This window comes from Rhinoderma darwinii, unplaced genomic scaffold, assembly GCF_050947455.1.
Source record: "Rhinoderma darwinii isolate aRhiDar2 unplaced genomic scaffold, aRhiDar2.hap1 Scaffold_728, whole genome shotgun sequence".
NCBI classification, from domain to species: Eukaryota; Metazoa; Chordata; class Amphibia; order Anura; family Rhinodermatidae; genus Rhinoderma; species Rhinoderma darwinii.
Window position 1 is genome coordinate 176,416 of NW_027464289.1, and position 22,672 is coordinate 199,087.

Here is a 22,672-nt window from a genome sequence, read left to right on the forward strand (position 1 = left end):
GTTACCAGGATGTATAGGTTAGAGGGTGCTGGTCATCGGTGTGTATAGGATATAGGGTGCTGGTTATCAGGATGTATAGTTTAGAGGGTGCTGGTTACCAGGATGTATAGGTTAGAGGGTGATGGTCACCAGGGTGTATAGGTTAGAGGGTGCTGGTTACCAGGGTGTATAGGTTAGAGGGTGATGATTACCAGGATGTATAGGTTAGAGGGTGCTGGTTACCAGGGTGTATAGGTTAGAGGGTGCTGGTCACCAGGGTGTATAGGTTAGAGGGTGCTGGTTATCAGGATGTATAGGTTAGAGGGTGCTGGTCATCAGGATGTATAGGTTAGAGGGTATTGGTTACTAGTGTGTATAGGTTAGAGGTGCTGGTCATCAGTGTGTATAGGTTAGAGGGTGCTGGTCATCAGTGTGTATAGGTTAGAGGGTGATGATTACCAGGATGTATAGATTAGAGGGTGATGATTACCAGGATGTATAGGTTAGAGGGTGATGATTACCAGGATGTATAGGTTAGAGGGTGCTGGTCATCAGTGTGTATAGGTTATAGGGTGATGATTACCAGGATGTATAGGTTAGAGTGTGCTGGTTATCAGTGTGTATAGGTTAGAGGGTGATGATTACCAGGATGTATAGGTTAGAGGGTGCTGGTCATCAGGATGTGTAGGTTAGAGGGTGCTGGTTACCAGGGTGTATAGATTAGAGGGTGTGTGTTACCAGGGTGTATAGGTTAGAGGGTGCTGGTTATCAGGGTGTATAGGTTGGAGGGGGCTGGATATCAGGGTGTAGATGTTAGAGGGTGCTGGTCATCAGTGTGTATAGGTTAGAGGGTGCTAGTTATCAGCGTGTATAGGTTAGAGGGTACTGGTTACCAGGGTGTATAGGTTAGAGGGTGTGTGTTACCCGGGTGTATAGGTTAGAGGGTGCTGGTTACCAGGGTGTATAGGTTAGAGGGTGTGTGTTACCCGGGTGTATAGGTTAGAGGGTGCTGGTTACCAGTGTGTATAGGTTAGAGGGTGCTGGTTACCAGGGTGTATAGGTTAGAATGTGCTGGTTACCAGGGTGTATAGGATATAGGGTGCTGGTTATCAGGATGTATAGGATAGAGGGTGCTGGTTATCAGGATGTATAGGTTGGAGGGGGCTGGATACCAGGGTGTATAGGATAGAGGGTGATGATTACCAGGGTGTATAGCTTAGAGGGTGCTGGTCACCAGGGTGTAGATGTTAGAGGGTGCTGGTTACCAGGGTGTAGATGTTAGAGGGTGCTGGTTACCAGGGTGTATAGATTAGAGGGTATGTGTTACCAGGATGTATAGGTTAGAGGGTGCTGGTTACCAGGGTGTATAGATTAGAGGGTATGTGTTACCAGGGTGTATAGGTTAGAGGGTGCTGGTTATCAGGGTGTATAGGTTAGAGGGTGCTGGTTATCAGGGTGTATAGGTTGGAGGGGGCTGGTTATCAGGGTGTATAGGTTGGAGGGGGCTGGATATCAGGGTGTATAGGTTAGAGGGTGCTGGTTATCAGGGTGTATAGGTTGGAGGGGGCTGGATATCAGGGTGTAGATGTTAGAGGGTGCTGGTTATCAGGATGTATAGGTTAGAGGGTGCTGGTTATCAGGATGTATAGTTTAGAGGGTGCTGGTTATCAGGGTGTATAGATTAGAGGGTGCTGGTTATCAGGATGTATAGGATAGAGGGTGCTGGTTATCAGGATGTATAGTTGAGAGGGTGCTTGTCACCAGGGTGTATAGGTTAGAGGGTGCTGGTTATCAGGATGTATAGGTTAGAGGGTGCTGGTCATCAGTGTGTATAGGTTAGAGGGTGCTGGTTATCACGGTGTATAGGATAGAGGGTGCTGGTTACCAGGGTGTAGATGTTAGAGGGTGCTGGTCATCAGTGTGTATAGGTTAGAAGATGATGGTTATCAGGATGTATAGCTTAGATGGTGCTGGTTACCAGGATGTATAGGTTAGAGGGTGCTGGTTACCAGGGTGTATAGGTTATAGGGTGCTGGTTACCAGGATGTATAGGTTAGAGGGTGCTGGTTATCAGGGTGTATAGGATAGAGGGTGCTGGTTACCATGGTGTATATGTTAGAGGGTGATGATTACCAGGATGTATTGGTTAGAGGGTGCTGGTTATCAGGGTGTATAGGTTAGAGGGTGCTGGTTATCAGGATGTATAGCTTAGAGTGTGCTGGTTATCAGGGTGTATAGGATAGAGGGTGCTGGTTATCAGGATGTATAGGTTAGAGGGTGCTGGTTACCATGGTGTACATGTTAGAGGGTGCTGGTTACCAGGGTGTATAGGTTAGAGGGTGCTGGTCACCAGGGTGTAGATGTTAGAGTGTGCTGGTCATCAAGATGTATAGGTTAGAGGGTGCTGGTCACCAGGGTGTATAGGTTAGAGGGTGCTGGTTATCAGGATGTATAGGTTAGAGGGTGCTGGTTATCAGGATGTATAGGTTAGAGGGTGCTGGTCATCGGTGTGTATAGGTTAGAGGGTGCTGGTTATCAGGGTGTATAGGATAGAGGGTGCTGGTTATCAGGGTGTGTAGGTTGGAGGGTGCTGGTCATCGGTGTGTATAGGTTAGAGGGTGCTGGTTACCAGGGTGTAGATGTTAGAATGTGCTGGTTACCAGGGTGTATAGGATATAGGGTGCTGGTTATCAGGATGTATAGGTTAGAGGGTGCTGGTTATCAGAGTGTATAGGTTAGAGGGTGCTGGTTATCAGAGTGTATAGGTTAGAGGGTGCTGGTTATCAGGATGTATAGGTCAGAGGGTGCTGGTTATCAGAGTGTATAGGTTAGATGGTGCTGGTTATCAGGATGTATAGGTTAGAGGGTGCTGGTGTATGTTATAAATGGTTGAGCAGAATTTTATATCTTTGGTTATGTAGTCGGTTGGTTGGGGCCGGAAGTCATAGTTACATAGTTACATCGGTTGATTATGACACCGGCCCATCAATGTTAATCAAATTACACCTCCTTCATTTCTGGATTAGTTATAACCCTCAATGTCATTCCTCAGTAGATCATCATCTCGCCTTTTTTTCATGCGGACATAGTATCTGCCATCACTACCTCTTGGGGTCGGGATTCCATAGATTGACTGCTCTAACTGTAAAGAACCCTTTCCTATATTGATGTCTGACACGTCTTTCTTCCACGCGCAGTGAATGTCTCCTGGTCCTGTGTAGAGTCCCTGGAGAGAAGAGATCGTGTGCGGCTTCTCTGTATTGACCCCACATATAATTATACATGATAAGAAGATCTTCTCTAAGACGTTTTACTCCAAGCTGAACAAGACAAATTTCTCTAGTCTCATTGTAACCGACACCTCCCATCACATTTAATAATCTAGTCGCCCGCCTTAGACCCTCTCCAGTTCTCCTATGTCCTTTTTACAATGTGGAGCCCTAAACTGAATTCCATAGTCTAGATATGGCGAAGATGTTGCGGTTCTGCATTTTTTATGGACGTACTTGGGTTGATTGAGTCGTTTTAACTGTTGGATGTTTTCGTTTGTTGGGATGTTGGTGATTGAGTTGGATGATGAGTGTTTGTGTCATGTATAGTTATGAATTTGGTTAATTAGGATACATGTTGGATTATGCGGTCATATAACTGATTATATGTGGTCACGTGGATGGATGTTGGCATGGAATGGGATCTTGGCCTACACGAGCAGCTGACCTTGGTAATATGTAATCTTCTACTTTTCAGGGGCGGAATGCAGATGAACAAATAAAGATGATTCATAAAGTAAATGATTACAATAATATCTGCCCAACGGACCAGCGAATCACCATCTCAGTGGAGATTGAAAAGGAGCGTGAAGACTTATACCAATTATTCCAGTACGGTGAATTGGTAAGGAAAAGTGGCCTATTTCTACATCACAAAACGTGTTACTAACCATAGAGAGGAAAGAACTGGTGAGCAAGAAGGTTACTGACCATAGAGAGGAAAGTACTGGTAAAGATGAAGGTTACTGACCATAGAGAGGAAAGTACCGGAGAAGAAGAAGGTTACTGACCATAGAGAGGAAAGAACTGGTGAGGAAGAAGGTTACTGATCATAGAGAGGGAAGAACTGGTGAGGAGGAAGGTTACTGATCATAGAGAGAAAAGTACCGGTGAGGAAGAAGGTTACTGTCCATAGAGCGGAAAGTACCGGTGAGGAAGAAGGTTACTGATCATAGAGAGGAAAGTACCGGTGAGGAAGAAGGTTACTGATCATAGAGAGGAAAGTACCGGTGAGGAAGAAGGTTACTGTCCATAGAGAGGAAAGTACCGGTGAGTAAGAAGGTTACTGACCATAGAGAGGGAAGTACTGGTGAGGAAGAAGGTTACTGACCATAGAGAGGAAAGTACCGGTGAGGAAGAAGGATACTGATCATAGAGAGGAAAGAACTGGTAAAGATTAAGGTTACTGACCATATAGAGGAAAGTACCGGTGAGGAAGAAGGTTACTGACCATAGAGAGGAAAGTACTGGTGAGGAAGAAGGTTACTGACCATAGAGAGGAAAGTACCGGTGAGGAAGAAGGTTACTGACCATAGAGAGGAAAGTACTGGTGAGGAAGAAGGTTACTGACCATAGAGAGGAAAGTACCGGTGAGGAAGAAGGTTACTGACCATAGAGAGGAAAGTGCCGGTGAGTAAGAAGGTTACTGACCATAGAGAGGAAAGTACAGGTGAGGTAGAAGGTTACTGACCATAGAGAGGAAAGTACCGGTGAGGTAGAAGGTTACTGACCATAGAAAGGAAAGTACCGGTGAGGAAGAAGGTTACTGACCATAGAGAGGAAAGTACCGGTGAGGAAGAAGGTTACTGACCATAGAGAGGAAAGTTCCGGTGAGTAAGAAGGTTACTGACCATAGAGAGGAAAGTACAGGTGAGGTAGAAGGTTACTGACCATAGAGAGGAAAGTACAGGTGAGGTAGAAGGTTACTGACCATAGAGAGGAAAGTACCGGTGAGGAAGAAGGTTACTGACCATAGAGAGGAAAGTACAGGTGAGGTAGAAGGTTACTGACCATAGAGAGGAAAGTACCGGTGAGGAAGAAGGTTACTGACCATAGAGGGGAAAGTACAGGTGAGGTAGAAGGTTACTGAACATAGAGAGGAAAGTACCGGTGAGAAAGAAGGTTACTGACCATAGAGAGGAAAGTGCCGGTGAGAAAGAAGGTTACTGACCATAGAGAGGGAAGAACTGGTGAGGATGAAGGTTACTGTCCATAGAGAGGGAAGTACCGGTGAGTAAGAAGGTTACTGACCATATAGAGGAAAGTACCGGTGAGTAAGAAGGTTACTGACCATAGAGGGGAAAGTGCCGGTGAGTAAGAAGGTTACTGATCATAGAGAGGAAAGTACTGGTGAGTAAGAAAGTTACTGACCATAGAGAGGAAAGTACTGGTGAGGGAGAAGGTTACTGATCATAGAGAGGAAAGTACTGGTAAAGATGAAGGTTACTGACCATATAGAGGGAAGAACTAGTGAGGGAGAAGGTTACTGACCATAGAGAGGAAAGAACTGGTAAAGATGAAGGTTACTGACAATATAGAGGGAAGAACTAGTGAGGGAGAAGGTTACTGACCATAGAGAGGAAAGTACTGGTGAGTAAGAAGGTTACTGACCATAGAGAGGAAAGTACCGGTGAGGAAGAAGGTTACTGACCATAGAGAGGAAAGTACCGGTGAGGAAGAAGGTTACTGACCATAGAGAGGAAAGTACTGGTGAGGAAGAAGGTTACTGATCATAGAGAGAAAAGTACCAGTGAGTAAGAAGGTTACTGACCATAGAGAGGAAAGTACCGGTGAGGGAGAAGGTTACTGACCATAGAGAGGGAAGAACTGGTGAGGAAGAAGGTTACTGACCATAGAGAGGAAAGAACTGGTAAAGATGAAGGTTACTGACCATATAGAGGGAAGAACTGGTGAGGGAGAAGGTTACTGACCATAGAGAGGAAAGAACTGGTGAGGAAGAAGGTTACTGACCATAGAGAGGAAAGTACCGGTGAGGAAGAAGGTTACTGACCATAGAGAGGGAAGTACTGGTGAGGAAGAAGGTTACTGATCATAGAGAGAAAAGTACCGGTGAGTAAGAAGGTTACTGACCATAGAGAGGAAAGTACCGGTGAGTAAGAAGGTTACTGACCATAGAGAGGAAAGAACTGGTAAAGATGAAGGTTACTGACCATATAGAGGGAAGAACTGGTGAGGGAGTAGGTTACTGACCATAGAGAGGAAAGAACTGGTGAGGAAGAAGGTTACTGACCATAGAGAGGAAAGTACCGGTGAGGAAGAAGGTTACTGACCATAGAGAGGGAAGTACTGGTGAGGAAGAAGGTTACTGATCATAGAGAGAAAAGTACCGGTGAGTAAGAAGGTTACTGACCATAGAGAGGAAAGTACCGGTGAGGGAAAAGGTTACTGATCATAGAGAGGAAAGTACTGGTAAAGATGAAGGTTACTGACCATAGAGAGGAAAGAACTGGTAAAGATGAAGGTTACTGACCATAGAGAGGGAAGAACTGGTGAGGAAGAAGGTTACTGACCATAGAGAGGAAAGTACCGGTGAGGAAGAAGGTTACTGACCATAGAGAGGAAAGTACCGGTGAGGAAGAAGGTTACTGGTCATAGAGAGGAAAGAACCGGTGAGGAAGAAGGTTACTGATCATAGAGAGAAAAGTACAGGTGAGGTAGAAGGTTACTGGCCATAGAGAGGCAAGTACTGGTAAAGATGAAGGTTACTGACCATAGAGAGGGAAGAACTGGTGAGGATGAAGGTTACTGATCATAGAGAGGAAAGTGCCGGTGAGTAAGAAGGTTACTGACCATAGAGAGGAAAGTACCGGTGAGGAAGAAGGTTACTGACCATATAGAGGAAAGTACCGGTGAGTAAGAAGGTTACCGACCATAGAGAGGGAAGTACCGGTGAGTAAGAAGGTTACTGACCATAGAGAGGGAAGTACTGGTGAGGAAGAAGGTTACTGACCATAGAGAGGAAAGTACCGGTGAGGAAGAAGGTTACTGACCATAGAGAGGAAAGTACCGGTGAGGAAGAAGGTTACTGACCATAGAGAGGAAAGTACAGGTGAGGTAGAAGGTTACTGAACATAGAGAGGAAAGTACCGGTGAGGGAGAAAGTTACTGACCATAGAGAGGAAAGTACCGGTGAGGTAGAAGGTTACTGAACATAGAGAGGAAAGTACCGGTGAGGGAGAAAGTTACTGACCATAGAGAGGAAAGTACCGGTGAGGTAGAAGGTTACTGAACATAGAGAGGAAAGTACCGGTGAGGGAGAAGGTTACTGGCCATAGAGAGGCAAGTACTGGTAAAGATGAAGGTTACTGACCATAGAGAGGGAAGAACTGGTGAGGAAGAAGGTTACTGACCATAGAGAGGAAAGTACCGGTGAGGAAGAAGGTTACTGACCATAGAGAGGAAAGTACTGGTGAGGAAGAAGGTTACTGACCATAGAGAGGAAAGTACAGGTGAGGTAGAAGGTTACTGAACATAGAGAGGAAAGTACCGGTGAGGGAGAAAGTTACTGACCATAGAGAGGAAAGTACCGGTGAGGTAGAAGGTTACTGAACATAGAGAGGAAAGTACCGGTGAGGGAGAAAGTTACTGACCATAGAGAGGAAAGTACCGGTGAGGTAGAAGGTTACTGAACATAGAGAGGAAAGTACCGGTGAGGGAGAAGGTTACTGGCCATAGAGAGGCAAGTACTGGTAAAGATGAAGGTTACTGACCATAGAGAGGGAAGAACTGGTGAGGAAGAAGGTTACTGACCATAGAGAGGAAAGTACCGGTGAGGAAGAAGGTTACTGACCATAGAGAGGAAAGTACCGGTGAGGAAGAAGGTTACTGACCATAGAGAGGAAAGTACAGGTGAGGTAGAAGGTTACTGAACATAGAGAGGAAAGTACCGGTGAGGGAGAAAGTTACTGACCATAGAGAGGAAAGTACCGGTGAGGTAGAAGGTTACTGAACATAGAGAGGAAAGTACCGGTGAGGGAGAAAGTTACTGACCATAGAGAGGAAAGTACCGGTGAGGTAGAAGGTTACTGAACATAGAGAGGAAAGTACCGGTGAGGGAGAAGGTTACTGGCCATAGAGAGGCAAGTACTGGTAAAGATGAAGGTTACTGACCATAGAGAGGGAAGTACTGGTGAGGAAGAAGGTTACTGATCATAGAGAGGAAAGTGCCGGTGAGTAAGAAGGTTACTGACCATAGAGAGGAAAGTACCGGTGAGGAAGAAGGTTACTGACCATAGAGAGGAAAGTACCGGTGAGGAAGAAGGTTACTGACCATAGAGAGGAAAGTACCGGTGAGTAAGAAGGTTACTGACCATAGAGAGGAAAGTACAGGTGAGGAAGAAGGTTACTGACCATAGAGAGGAAAGTACCGGTGAGGAAGAAGGTTACTGACCATAGAGAGGAAAGTACCGGTGAGTAAGAAGGTTACTGACCATATAGAGGAAAGTACCGGTGAGTAAGAAGGTTACTGACCATAGAGAGGAAAGAACTGGTGAGGATGAAGTTTACTGTCCATAGAGAGGGAAGTACTGGTGAGGAAGAAGGTTACTGTCCATAGAGAGGAAAGTACCGGTGAGTAAGAAGGTTACTGAACATAGAGAGGAAAGTACCGGTGAGTAAGAAGGTTACTGTCCATAGATAGAGATAGTTTACATGACAGTGAAGAAGGATAAAGTAATACAACATTGAAGGTGGTTGATGTCTTGATGAACATATAGGAAGGAGATGGCAGAATTCATTATTTGTTAAGATGCTACAGATGACATCACAGTCCTATCAAACAGGGTGGTTACACTACCGGAAGAGCTTCGTGCCCCCGCATACAACGAATATGGCAGTGTAATAAAGATCATTCCGTCATACAGAAAGGCGTCCTCCGTACGGGGATGGTGATAAGCCCATCAAACCCTGTAATGAAGAATCACCTCATACAATCCAGTAAACAAGGAGGCCATTAAAAATATCATTCAAGAAGATCACCTAATGGGAAAGAGGTCTTCAGTCATGCAGAAAGGTGACCTATTAGAAAGGTGGTCGTTAGCCAACCATACAGAAGGGTGACCTTGTAAGGTCACTATTAAGTCATACAGGTCGTCCACTTATACAGAAAGTGTCAGGCCCATGTCACTAGTAGGTGACCCTGGTATAGAAGGGGGTTCCCATACATCCTATAGAAAGGCTACAGAGGTCACCCTCACACCATACAACAAAGTGTCCCAATAAGTAGATTATAAGTTGAGCTTTGTAGAACTTAGTAAGGAATCGGCCCCTTTTCCCAGTAACAGGAAGGCGAGAAGGAGCTGACAAGTCCACTGATGAGCGTGTGCATGAGCGTGCCCTTGTGTGGTCTTCACACTTCATGGTTTGTGTTTTCTGCCTCTTTAGGTGTTTGTTAGTAAAGATGTTGCCAGACATTTGGGGTATAACTCCTCAGCGGAGGCTGTCGCTGGACTGTACCCACGTGTAAAGAGTGGGTGAGTGGCCATTAATTATCTCCGGAGGTTCTACTCCGTAATATCAGATTGTTATGTGGTTGGGGCCACTGTCAGTGTTACAGAAGTGTAGGACTTGGGCAGGTGTGAAGGTTGTGCCGAGTATTAGTAGAACTTATATGTGCACTAATAACATCTCAGAAGCCGAAATGAGGCAGAGGCCAAAAGAACTATCCTCAATATGGCCGATGTGACTAATCATGGCTCAGGGCTAGCAAAGGGTACAGGCTCGAGTCCACAAGTCCGGGTCAGGCAGTATATGTCACATGACCTCCAAGGTCTGAGGAAGCGGTTTGCCTGATGTTCCTGTCTACATCGTACAATCGACCGTCCATACTGTGTCCTTCTCAGCACATCCATATCATGTCCCCAATCTGAGTCGGTAATTACTGGTGAGGAGCGGTCATCACCTCCACAGCCGGTGCCCAGTGATCATTGCTCCAGTGCTGTGCCACGAGGGGGGATTTAGTGTGCACACAGATTCAGTGAGACTCATTGACCCCATTGCCTGATCTTCCTGTAGGTTATAAGAACATTAATTATAATATATCAGTTGATTGTCCTCTATGTAGCAGAGACCCTCAGGCAGCAAGACCCTCATGTGACTGTAACACCTATAGCAGCTCCGTTCCTCTAAGGCAGGCCATACACATAAGACAGCTGTAGGGGGCATGCCCTCATCCCAGACGCCCCTATGAACATGGACACTCGGACCTATACATTGGATTATCTCCATGGGACCCGGAATTGGATGTGGGGAAGCATTCGCGTTTAGGCAGGATGGGGCCCCACATGAACCCTGCACTACTCTGTTTTCCGGGATAACCTCTTGATTTCGTCTCTGCAGGGCATATCTGGTGTGTGCTTGGGCTGAACAAGGAGCTGACGCTCTAGGACCAGATGGACGAGTCCTTCATTCTCCCTCCTTCCCCCCAGAGACCATTGTAGATACGCTCGGTGCTGGAGACACCTTCAATGCTTCCGTAATCTACGCCCTGTCTAAAGGTAAGTCTCTATCCCCATGTTACCCTACAAAATATTACAATGGCCAACATATATGGTACGTTTGACAGTTACCATGAGATGTCCTCACGACCAGAAAAGAGCAGCACATCAGAGTAGAAGCCGGACAGACTATTTCACTACAGAGGCCAGTCACACCGTTACGTGTAGTGCACCACGCTGACTATCGGGCAGTGTCAGGACTATGTGTGGTGTACATGGAAGGTGCTGGGCAGCCGCCTGATCTACTAGTATGGGTGTTATTAATGCGCTGCTGCCAGCATGGTGCACTACGTGACCGGGTGACTGGCACCTTATAGGGGCCGGAGAGCAGTCATTTGCTCCAGTGCTCCCTCCCCTGTATGGCATTGCGGTTGGTCGGCATCCTCTCAGTAATTATGACGTATCCAGTCGTGTAGACTGAATTTATCCTAAGACTAAAAGAGTGGTTGAGCCAAGGATCTAGGTACAGTGGAGTAGAGGTTGCTGTCTCCTGGGCGGATGTAGTCACATGGACTCCGCCACAATAGAAGAATGGGAGAAACATTCACGTTCCATAATAATTGGATGAAATCCTGGAAGTTTCAGATCATTTAGTGGGTAGTGGATATCTGTGTGGACCAATGGAAGCCTCCCCCTCCCCCGAGGCATGGAACGACCGGTCTTCCCCACAATGGGACCTCAGGTCATTCCAGCCTTTGAGTTTTAGTGAGCGATACACGGTCGGAGGATCATTGTGTGCAGATAGTAACGTCTCATCCAAAGACAGGTGACATGTAGACAATGCTTCTATGGAGCCCAGGGGGTCCCGGCCTAGTTCTTCACACTGAGATTTTGGATCTTCCATTATTGGTTTTATATTTATGGTCCTAAAACATAGAAAGTATAAAAAGAGAAAACCATATAGCAGAAAATCCTATCCAAAAATAAGGAAGGGGGAGGGGCAAGAACAGGGGATTTCTGTGTCTCTTTAGCATCACCCCTCCCTTGTTTCTTCTTTCTACGTGGATTTTGATGTCCAATGTCCTCAGTCTGGGGGACGGTTTGCCATAACTTTCATGTTTTGTGACACTTGCACTGGATGAATGAATGGAAATGTTATATTTGGCTATTTTTGGGTTCTTCTCAGGTCAGACTATGGAGGAGGCCATCACGTTTGGTTGCCGTATAGCAGGCAAGAAGTGTGGGGTACAAGGCTATGATGGAATCGTGTCCGGAGACCTCCATTCATTTTGTCATGAATGAGGAGATGACTGGAAGCTAGAGAACATTATATGATAGACCTGGTCGGTCTATAGGAGCATTGAGCCCCAGCACGACGCTTCACCCCGAACAATCATGTCAATTACTGATCCGTTTATAATAAATTCTCTTCACATGATAATGGTGGCAAAGCTTCGTTGTCCATGTTTCCTGCTCCATGTACGTCAGTCACTTCCAGCAGCTACCATGAGATGCCTCCTACCTCCTTCCTTGACTGTTGTCTTCTCAGTCCTGGACACAATGCACCGAGGACTACGTCATGATGACCCCTCTGCACCCTAATTATTATTAGAAGAAGACCATATCCAGCTAGATAATGAGCTGACACGGCCAACAACATACCAGGCGGCTAGTGACCATTCAAGTCATCTGAGGGCACAAAACCTCTCAATATATATGGGCTGGCGTAGTGGTACCATTGCGACCACAGAGCGTCTCCAGAAGTATTGGCCAACTCTGACATTCAGCTCCCACAGAGAGCGCACATTCTCAATTTCACAACTAGAAATTTGTCATGAGCCAATAGCCCGTTCCAGCCGAGAGTCTGCAAATATCTGTTGATTTCAGGAACATCTCGTTTATGTAAAGTTCCAACTGAACCGGACACAACTTCTCACCGGTGCCCCCTCTACACATCTGACAGGGTCCACTGAGTATAGGTCTTCTCCACCTGGGTACCATCTAGTGCTCTGCCCCCCTACACATCTGACAGGGTCCACTGAGTATAGGTCTTCTCCACCTGGGTACCATCTAGTACTCTGCCCCCTCTACACATCTGACAGGGTCCACTGAGTATAGGTCTTCTCCACCTGGGTACCATCTAGTACTCTGCCCCCTCTACACATCTGACAGGGTCCACTGAGTATAGGTCTTCTCCACCTGGGTACCATCTAGTACTCTGCCCCCCTACACATCTGACAGGGTCCACTGAGTATAGGTCTTCTCCATCTGGGTACCATCTAGTACTCTGCCCCCTCTACACATCTGACAGGGTCCACTGAGTATAGGTCTTCTCCATCTGGGTACCATCTAGTACTCTGCCCCCTCTACACATCTGACAGGGTCCACTGAGTATAGATCTTCTCCACCTGGGTACCATCTAGTGCTCTGCCCCCTCTACACATCTGACAGGGTCCACTGAGTATAGGTCTTCTCCACCTGGGTACTATCTAGTGCTCTGCCCCTCTACACATCTGACATGGTCCACTAAGTATAGGTCTTCCCCCCTACACATCTGACAGGGTCTACCGAGTATAGGTCTTCTCCATCTGGGTACCATCTAGTACTCTGCCCCCTCTACACATCTGACAGAGTCCACTGAGTGTTGGTCTTCTCCACCTGGGTACTATCTAGTGCTCTGCCCCCTACACATCTGACAGGGTCCACTGAGTATAGGTCTTCTCCGCCTGGGTACTATCTAGTGCTCTGCCCCCTACACATCTGACAGGGTCCACTGAGTATAGGTCTTCTCCGCCTGGGTACTATCTAGTGGCTCTCACCCCCTACACATCTGACGGGGCCCACTGAGTATAGGTCTTTTCCACCTTGGTACCACCTAGTTCTCTGCCCCTTCTGCACATGTGCCCCCCTCCCCCATGGACGCCTGTTATCTGTACACTGATCCCCTTTTTAGAGGATTATTCATTTGTAGCTCGGCGTCCACTGACTCATCCGTCCTGTCTCCTGGCAGTTCTCAATCTGGAACCTACATGGACCAAACTTCAACCAGAACCAAGAGAATGCCGGTAGCCTCCGGTCCAGATGATGTCAGAATCCGTTATTATCTTCTCACTTCGCCAATAACTTCTCCTTCACTTTATAATGAAGATGTTCATCTGAGATGCCGAACACCCGGATTACCGTATCATCACCCAGTGAGGGAACGTGGCGAGATGGGTGTCCTCAGCCTCCAGTCACACCACAGAAACATCCAGACAGGTTAATAGTTCAGTGTCACCTCAGTCTGTGAGATATAGAAATTGGATTGTGAGCTCCTGGGGACAGGCTTTGAAGTGAGTGATGGCAATCTATGTACAAGGCTGTGAAATGAGAGCGCTACACAACAGGCGACCCATAATAAACCTCTCCCCGTCACAGCACCGGCTATACATGTCCTATTAGACTGTGCTGCTCTACAGCAAGACCTGGTCCCGGTGCTCCGCTCTCTCCCCTCTTCAGGCTGCTGCTCGGTAGTAACGGAGCCATCCTGTGATTCCATGCCGGCTGCCGTGCTGTCTAGGAAGGGGGCTCACTTGGTCACTCACTAGTCAGCCTTTGGGGTTGCTCGGGCTGATATATAGTATATATGAGTTATGTGTATATAGGGGCTGTCCGGTAATAGCGCCTGTTATACCTTACGCCTGTCCCAGCAGCGACCTGGACCTATTACTGTATATGCACCGACCATAATGTAATGTGATACAGAGATATGAGACACGTGACATGACATCAAATGTTCCCGGATGTCATTCCTGACGGCAGCCGCAACATCTCAGGGTGTTAAATGTCAGTAAATCTCAGAAAACATTAAAGGATTGCAACTGGCAGTTCCATAGTGTGACTGCTCTTATAATGAAGACCTCCTTCCTCGCTGCCACATGGACATACCAAACCTTAGTCAGAAAATGACTTGTTCACTTCTATGGTAGGGTGTAGTGAGCATGCTCTGTGATGTGTGCAGAAGTTATTGTGCAGGAATGGGTAGGCAAGATGAACCCATCTCATATTGACTTCTATGGTAGGGTGTAGTGAGCATGCTCTGTGGCATGTTTAGAAGTCACTGACCAGGGATGGGGAGATTGACTTCTATAGTAGGATGTAGTTAGCATGCTCTGTGATATGTGCAGAAGTTACTGAGCAGGGATGGAAAGATTGACATCTATGGTAAGGTGTAGTGAGCATGCTTTGTGATATGTGCAGAAGTTACTGTGCAGGAATGGGGAGAAGGAGGTAGGCTGTCTACATGTCCTTTTGACTTCTATGGCAGGGTGTAGTCAGCTTGCTCTGTGACATATTTATGAGTAACTGAGAAGGGATGGGGACATTGACTTCTATGGAAGGGTGTAATGAGCATGCTCTGTGATATGTGCAGACGTTACTGTGCAGTGATGGGTAGGCAAGCTGACCCCATCTCATGTTGACTTCTATGGTAGGGTGTAGTGAGCATGCTCTGTGACATGTTTAGAAGTCACTGAGCAGGGATGGGGTGATTTAATTATATGGTACGGTGTAGGGGGCATGCTCTGTGATATGTGCAGAAGTTACAGTGCAGGGATGGTTAGGCAAGCTGACCCCATCTCATATTGACTTCTATGGTAGGGTGTAATGAGCATGCTCTGTGATATGTGCAGAAGTTACAGTGCAGGGATGGTTAGGCAAGCTGACCCCATCTCATATTGACTTCTATGGTAGGGTGTAGTGAGCATGCTCTGTGATATGTGCAGACGTTACTGTGCAGGGATGGGTAGGCAAGCTGGCCCCATCTCATATTGACTTCAATGGTAGGGTGTAGTGAGCATGCTCTGTGACATGTTTAGAAGTCACTGAGCAGGGATGGGGAGATTGACTTCTATGGTAGGGTGTAGTGAGCATGCTCTATGATATGTGCAGAAGTTACTGTGCAGGAATGGGGAGAAGGAGGTAGGCTGTCTTCATCTCATATTGACTTTTATGGTAGGGTGTAGTGAGCATGCTCTGTGACATGTTTAGAAGTCACTGAGCAGGGATGGGGTGATTTAATTCTATGGTACGGTGTAGCGAGCAAGCTCTGTGATATGTGCAGAAGTTACAGTGCAGGGATGGGTAGGCAAGCTTACCCATCTCATGTTGACTTCTATGGTAGGGTGTAGGGAGCATGCTCTGTGATTTGTGCAGAAGTTACTGTGCATGGATGGGAAGGCAAGCTGACCCCATCTCATATTAACTTCTATGGTAGGGTGTAGTGAGCATGCTCTGTGACATGCTTAGAAGACACTGAGAAGGGTTGGGAGATTGACTTCTAAGGTAGGGTGTAATGAGCATGCTCTGTTATATGTGCAGAAGTTACTGTGCAGGGATGGGTACGCAAGCTCAACCCATCTCATATTGACTTCTATGGTAGGGTGTAGTGAGCATGCTCTGTGATATGTGCAGACGTTACTGTGCAGGCATGGGTAGGCAAGCTGACCCCATCTCATATTGACATCTATGATCGGGTGTAGTGAGCATGCTCAATGATATGTGCAGAAGTTGCTGTGCAGGGATGGGAAGGCAAGCTAAGCTCATCCCATATTAACTTCTATGGTAGGGTGTAGTGAGCATGCTCTGTGGCATGTTTAGAAGTCACTGACCAGGGATGGGGAGATTGACTTCTATAGTAGGATGTAGTTAGCATGCTCTGTGATATGTGCAGAAGTTACTGAGCAGGGATGGAAAGATTGACATCTATGGTAAGGTGTAGTGAGCATGCTTTGTGATATGTGCAGAAGTTACTGTGCAGGAATGGGGAGAAGGAGGTAGGCTGTCTACATGTCCTTTTGACTTCTATGGCAGGGTGTAGTCAGCTTGCTCTGTGACATATTTATGAGTAACTGAGAAGGGATGGGGACATTGACTTCTATGGAAGGGTGTAATGAGCATGCTCTGTGATATGTGCAGACGTTACTGTGCAGTGATGGGTAGGCAAGCTGACCCCATCTCATGTTGACTTCTATGGTAGGGTGTAGTGAGCATGCTCTGTGACATGTTTAGAAGTCACTGAGCAGGGATGGGGTGATTTAATTATATGGTACGGTGTAGGGGGCATGCTCTGTGATATGTGCAGAAGTTACAGTGCAGGGATGGTTAGGCAAGCTGACCCCATCTCATATTGACTTCTATGGTAGGGTGTAATGAGCATGCTCTGTGATATGTGCAGAAGTTACAGTGCAGGGATGGTTAGGCAAGCTGACCCCATCTCATATTGACTTCTATGGTAGGGTGTAGTGAGCATGCTCTGTGATATGTGCAGACGTTACTGTGCAGGGATGGGTAGGCAAGCTGGCCCCATCTCATATTGACTTCAATGGTAGGGTGTAGTGAGCATGCTCTGTGACATGTTTAGAAGTCACTGAGAAGGAATGGAGAGATTGACTTCTATGGTAGGGTGTAATGAGCATGCTCTGTTATATGTGCAGAAGTTACTGAGCAATGATGGGGAGAAGGAGGTAGGCTGTTTTCATGTCCTATTGACTTCTATGGTATGGTGTAGTGAGCATGCTCTGTGACATGTTTAGAATTCACTGAGCAGGGATGGGGAGATTGACTTCTATGGTAGGGTGTAGTGAGCATGCTCTGTGGCATGTTTAGAAGTCATTAAGCAGGTATGGGTAGACAAGCTGACCCCATCTCATATTGACTTCTATGGTAGGATGTAGTGAGCATGCTCTGTGATATGTGCAGACGTTACTGTGCAGGGATCGGTAGGCAAGCTGGCCCCATCTCATATTGACTTCTAAAGTAGGATGTAGCGAGCATGCTCTGTGATATGTGCAATAGTTACTGTGCAGGGATGGGTAGGCAAGCTAACCCCATCTCATATTGACTTCTTTGGTAGGGTGTAGTGAGCATGCTCTGTGATATGTGCAGAAGTCACTGATCAGGGATGGGGAGATTGACTTCTAAAGTAGGATGTAGCGAGCATGCTCTGTGATATGTGCAATAGTTACTGTGCAGGGATGGGTAGGCAAGCTGACCCCATCTCATATTGACTTCAATGGTAGGGTGTAGTGAGCATGCTCTGTGACATGTTTAGAAGTCACTGAGCAGGGATGGGGAGATTGATTTCTATGGCAGGGTAAAGTGAACATGCTCTGTGATATGTGCAGAAGTTACTTTGCAGGTATGGGTAGGCAAGCTGTCCGGTTCTCAAATTGACTTCTATGGTAGGGTGTATTGAGCATCCTCTGTGAGATGTTTAGAAGTCACTGAGCAGGGATAGGGAGATTGACTTCTATAGTAGGATGAAGCCCACATGCTGTTTGACATGCTCAGAAGTCACTGACAGGGATGGGGAGATTGACTTTTATGGTAGGGTGTAGTGAGCATGCTCTGTTATATGTGCAGAAGTTACTGTTTAGGAATGGGGAGAAGGACGTAGGCCGTGTAGTGAGCATGCTCTGTGACATGTTTCGAATTCACTGAGCAGGGATGGGGAGATTTACTTCTATGGTAGGGTGTAGTGAGCATGCTTTGTGGCATGTTTAGAAGTCACTGAGCAGGGATGAGGAGATTGACATCTATGGTAGGGTGTAGTGAGCATGCTCTGTGGCATGTTTAGAAGTCACTGAGCAGGGATAGGGAGATTGACTTCTATAGTAGGATGAAGCGCGCATGCTCTTTGACATGCTCAGAAGTCACTGAGCAGGGATGAGGAGATTGACTTCTATGGTACGGTGTAGTGAGCATGCTCTGTTATATGTGCAGAAGTTACTGTGTAGGAATGGGGAGAAGGACGTAGGCCGTCTAGTGAGCATGCTCTGTGACATGTTTAGAATTCACTGAGCAGGGATGAGGAGATTGACTTCTATGGTACGGTGTAGTGAGCATGCGCTGTGATATGTGCAGAAGTTACTGTGCAGGGATGGGTAGGCAAGCTGACCCCATCTCATATTGACTTCTTTGGTAAGATAGATTTGAGAAGATAATGAGGTGACTCCTGAAAAGTGTGAGAACACGAAGTGACAGTTTATTGTGAGTTCATCGACCACTGTGTGGAGCGTTTCATATAGAGAGCGCCGTGGAAATCTAAAAGACGAGTAACACAAAAATGTAAACGAGATCCCTCTCTCCTTGTAGATTTCTGCTTTCTATCTCCGTCTTTCTATTGGACATGGACATTTTTATCAAATTATTCCTTTATTAGGAATCCTCTGCTGAGTAAACTGTCCCTGTAATTCACACTTGATCTTATTGCCTTGGCAGCAGCTGCCTGGCACGGGTTATTACCATTCACCGTGCAGTCCAGTAATACCCATAAGTCCTTGTCCCCCTGGTAATGTGTTACTCTGTATATACTGGAGAAGGAACCCTCACGTTTTACACTGATGACCCCCCAGTAAGTGATCAGCGATGGTTTAGTCTGAGAAATATGAAAATCCCTTCTTTTGTATTTGAATTAGGCCCCAAAGTTCATCATTTCCAGCTGTTATTTTATAAATGGCTCTTACACTGAGCAGAGTCTTCGTGTCTCGTGACTTTATTATACTGACGACTGACTGAAGGGACAGAAATAACATAAAGTGATGGGGTCCGACCCCTACAGGTGAGAATCACAGTCTGGCATAGGCAGTGGAGCCCACACAGATCATGGGGTCTCCGGCCTTCTAACCTCCCTAACCTGCTCTTACCTTCTGGATTCCTGTGGTTTTCCACCCTATAAAACACCCTGAATTTGTGGAGAGTCTGGAGCCGAGGGATAAACTCCTGTACAGCATCATAAAGGCGACCAGACCCCAACATGGAGGACACGCTGCAGGCCAAAGGGGGAAGAAGAGACTTCTATATAACCGGCTACACCCTCAATCCCAAGGCAGAGAGGACATAGTGGAGACATCACCTCTATAGAGAGGACATAGTGGAGACATCACCTCTATAGAGAGGACATAGTGGAGACATCGCCTCTATAGAGAGGACATAGCGGAGATATCACCTCTATAGAGAGGACATAGCGGAGACATCACCTCTATAGAGAGGACATAGCGGAGACATCACCTATATAGAGAGGACATAGCGGAGACATCACCTCTATAGAGAGGACATAGTGGAGACATCACCTCTATAGAGAGGACATAGTGGAGACATCACCTCTATAGAGAGGACATAGTGGAGACATCACCTCTATAGAGAGGACATAGCGGAGACATCACCACTATAGAGAGGACATAGTGGAGACATCACCTCTATAGAGAGGACATAGTGGAGACATCACCTCTAGCGCTCACTACGATATGGTGGAGACATCACCTCTATAGAGAGGACATAGTGGAGACATCACCTCTATAGAGAGGACATAGTGGAGACATCACCTCTATAGAGAGGACATAGTGGAGACATCGCCTCTATAGAGAGGACATAGCGGAGACATCACCTCTATAGAGAGGACATAGTGGAGACATCACCTCTATAGAGGACATAGTGGTGACATCACCTCTATAGAGAGGACATAGTGGAGACATCATCTCTATAGAGAGGACATAGTGGAGACATCATCTCTATAGAGAGGACATAGTGGAGACATCACCTCTATAGAGAGGACATAGCGGAGACATCACCTCTATAGAGAGGACATAGTGGAGACATCACCTCTATAGAGAGGACATAGTGGAGACATCACCTCTATAGAGAGGACATAGTGGAGACATCACCTCTATAGAGAGGACATAGTGGAGACATCATCTCTATAGAGAGTACATAGTGGAGACATCACCTCTATAGAGAGGACATAGTGGAGACATCACCTCTAGCGCTCACTACGATATGGTGGAGACATCACCTCTATAGAGAGGACATAGTGGAGACATCACCTCTATAGAGAGGACATAGTGGAGACATCACCTCTATAGAGAGGACATAGTGGAGACATCACCTCTATAGAGAGGACATAGTGGAGACATCGCCTCTATAGAGAGGACATAGCGGAGACATCACCTCTATAGAGAGGACATAGTGGAGACATCACCTCTATAGAGGACATAGTGGTGACATCACCTCTATAGAGAGTACATAGTGGAGACATCACCTCTATAGAGGACATAGTGGAGACATCACCTCTGTAGAGAGGACATAGTGGAGACGTCACCTCTATAGAGAGGACATAGTGGAGACATCGCCTCTATAGAGAGGACATAGCGGAGACATCGCATCTATAGAGAGAACATAGCGGAGACATCACCTCTATAGAGAGGACATAGCGGAGACATCACCTCTATAGAGAGGACATAGTGGAGACATCACCTCTATAGAGAGGACATAGTGGAGACATCACCTCTATAGAGGACATAGTGGAGACATCACCTCTATAGAGAGGACATAGTGGAGACATCGCCTCTATAGAGAGGACATAGCGGAGACATCGCATCTATAGAGAGGACATAGCGGAGACATCACCTCTATAGAGAGGACATAGCGGAGACATCACCTCTATAGAGAGGACATAGTGGAGACATCACCTCTATAGAGAGGATATAGCGGAGACATCGCCTCTATAGAGAGGACACAGTGGAGACATCGCCTCTATAGAGAGGACACAGTGGAGACATCACCTCTATAGAGAGGACACAGTGGAGACATCACCTCTATAGAGAGGACATAGTGGAGACATCACCTCTATAGAGAGGACATAGTGGAGACATCACCTCTATAGAGAGGACATAGTGGAGACATCACCTCTATAGAGAGGACATAGCGGAGACATCACCTCTATAGAGAGGACATAGCGGAGACATCACCTCTATAGAGAGGACATAGCGGAGACATCACCTCTATAGAGAGGACATAGCGGTGACATCACCTCTATAGAGAGGACATAGTGGAGACATCACCTCTATAGAGAGGACATAGTGGAGACATCACCTCTATAGAGAGGACATAGTGGAGACATCACCTCTATAGAGAGGACATAGTGGAGACATCACCTCTATAGAGAGCACATAGTGGAGACGTCACCTCTATAGAGAGGACATAGTGGAGACATCACCTCTATAGAGAGGACATAGTGGAGACATCACCTCTATAGAGAGGACATAATGGAGACATCACCTCTATAGAGAGGACATAGTGGAGCCATCACCTCTATAGAGAGGACATAGTGGAGCCATCACCTCTATAGAGAGGACACAGTGGAGACATCACCTCTATAGAGAGGACATAGTGGAGACATCACCTCTGTAGAGAGGACATAGTGGAGACATCACCTCTGTAGAGAGGACATAGTGGAGACATCACCTCTATAGAGAGGACATAGTGGAGACGTCACCTCTATAGAGAGGACATAGTGGAGACATCACCTCTATAGAGAGGACATAGTGGAGACATCACCTCTATAGAGGACATAGTGGAGACGTCACCTCTATAGAGAGGACATAGTGGAGACATCACCTCTATAGAGAGGACATAGTGGAGACATCACCTCTGTAGAGAGGACATAGTGGAGACATCACCTCTGTAGAGAGGACATAGTGGAGACATCACCTCTATAGAGAGGACATAGTGGAGACATCACCTCTATAGAGAGGACATAGCGGAGACATCGCATCTATAGAGAGGACATAGTGGAGCCATCACCTCTATAGAGAGGACATAGTGGAGCCATCACCTCTATAGAGAGGACACAGTGGAGACATCACCTCTATAGAGAGGACATAGTGGAGACATCACCTCTGTAGAGAGGACATAGTGGAGACATCACCTCTGTAGAGAGGACATAGTGGAGACATCACCTCTATAGAGAGGACATAGTGGAGACGTCACCTCTATAGAGGACATAGTGGAGACATCACCTCTGTAGAGAGGACATAGTGGAGACGTCACCTCTATAGAGAGTACATAGTGGAGACATCACCTCTATAGAGGACATAGTGGAGACATCACCTCTGTAGAGAGGACATAGTGGAGACGTCACCTCTATAGAGAGGACATAGTGGAGACATCGCCTCTATAGAGAGGACATAGCGGAGACATCGCATCTATAGAGAGAACATAGCGGAGACATCACCTCTATAGAGAGGACATAGCGGAGACATCACCTCTATAGAGAGGACATAGTGGAGACATCACCTCTATAGAGAGGACATAGTGGAGACATCACCTCTATAGAGGACATAGTGGAGACATCACCTCTATAGAGAGGACATA

The 22,672-nt window shown here is 46.6% G+C and overlaps 1 protein-coding gene across 4 annotated transcripts in view; it reads left to right on the plus strand.

Moving 5' to 3' along the window:
* Positions 1-11,924, plus strand: part of KHK (ketohexokinase) — an 86,612-nt gene extending 74,688 nt beyond the window's left edge. For all 4 annotated transcript variants that reach the window (XM_075849273.1, XM_075849275.1, XM_075849274.1 and 1 more), the window contains 4 exons: positions 3,727-3,873; positions 9,432-9,520; positions 10,386-10,543; positions 11,670-11,924. In XM_075849273.1, the coding sequence (XP_075705388.1) occupies positions 3,727-3,873; positions 9,432-9,520; positions 10,386-10,543; positions 11,670-11,785 (510 nt within the window). In that variant the 3' untranslated portion in view covers positions 11,786-11,924. The remainder of the gene's footprint in view (positions 1-3,726; positions 3,874-9,431; positions 9,521-10,385; positions 10,544-11,669) is intronic.
* The last annotated feature ends 10,748 nt before the right edge of the window (positions 11,925-22,672 follow it).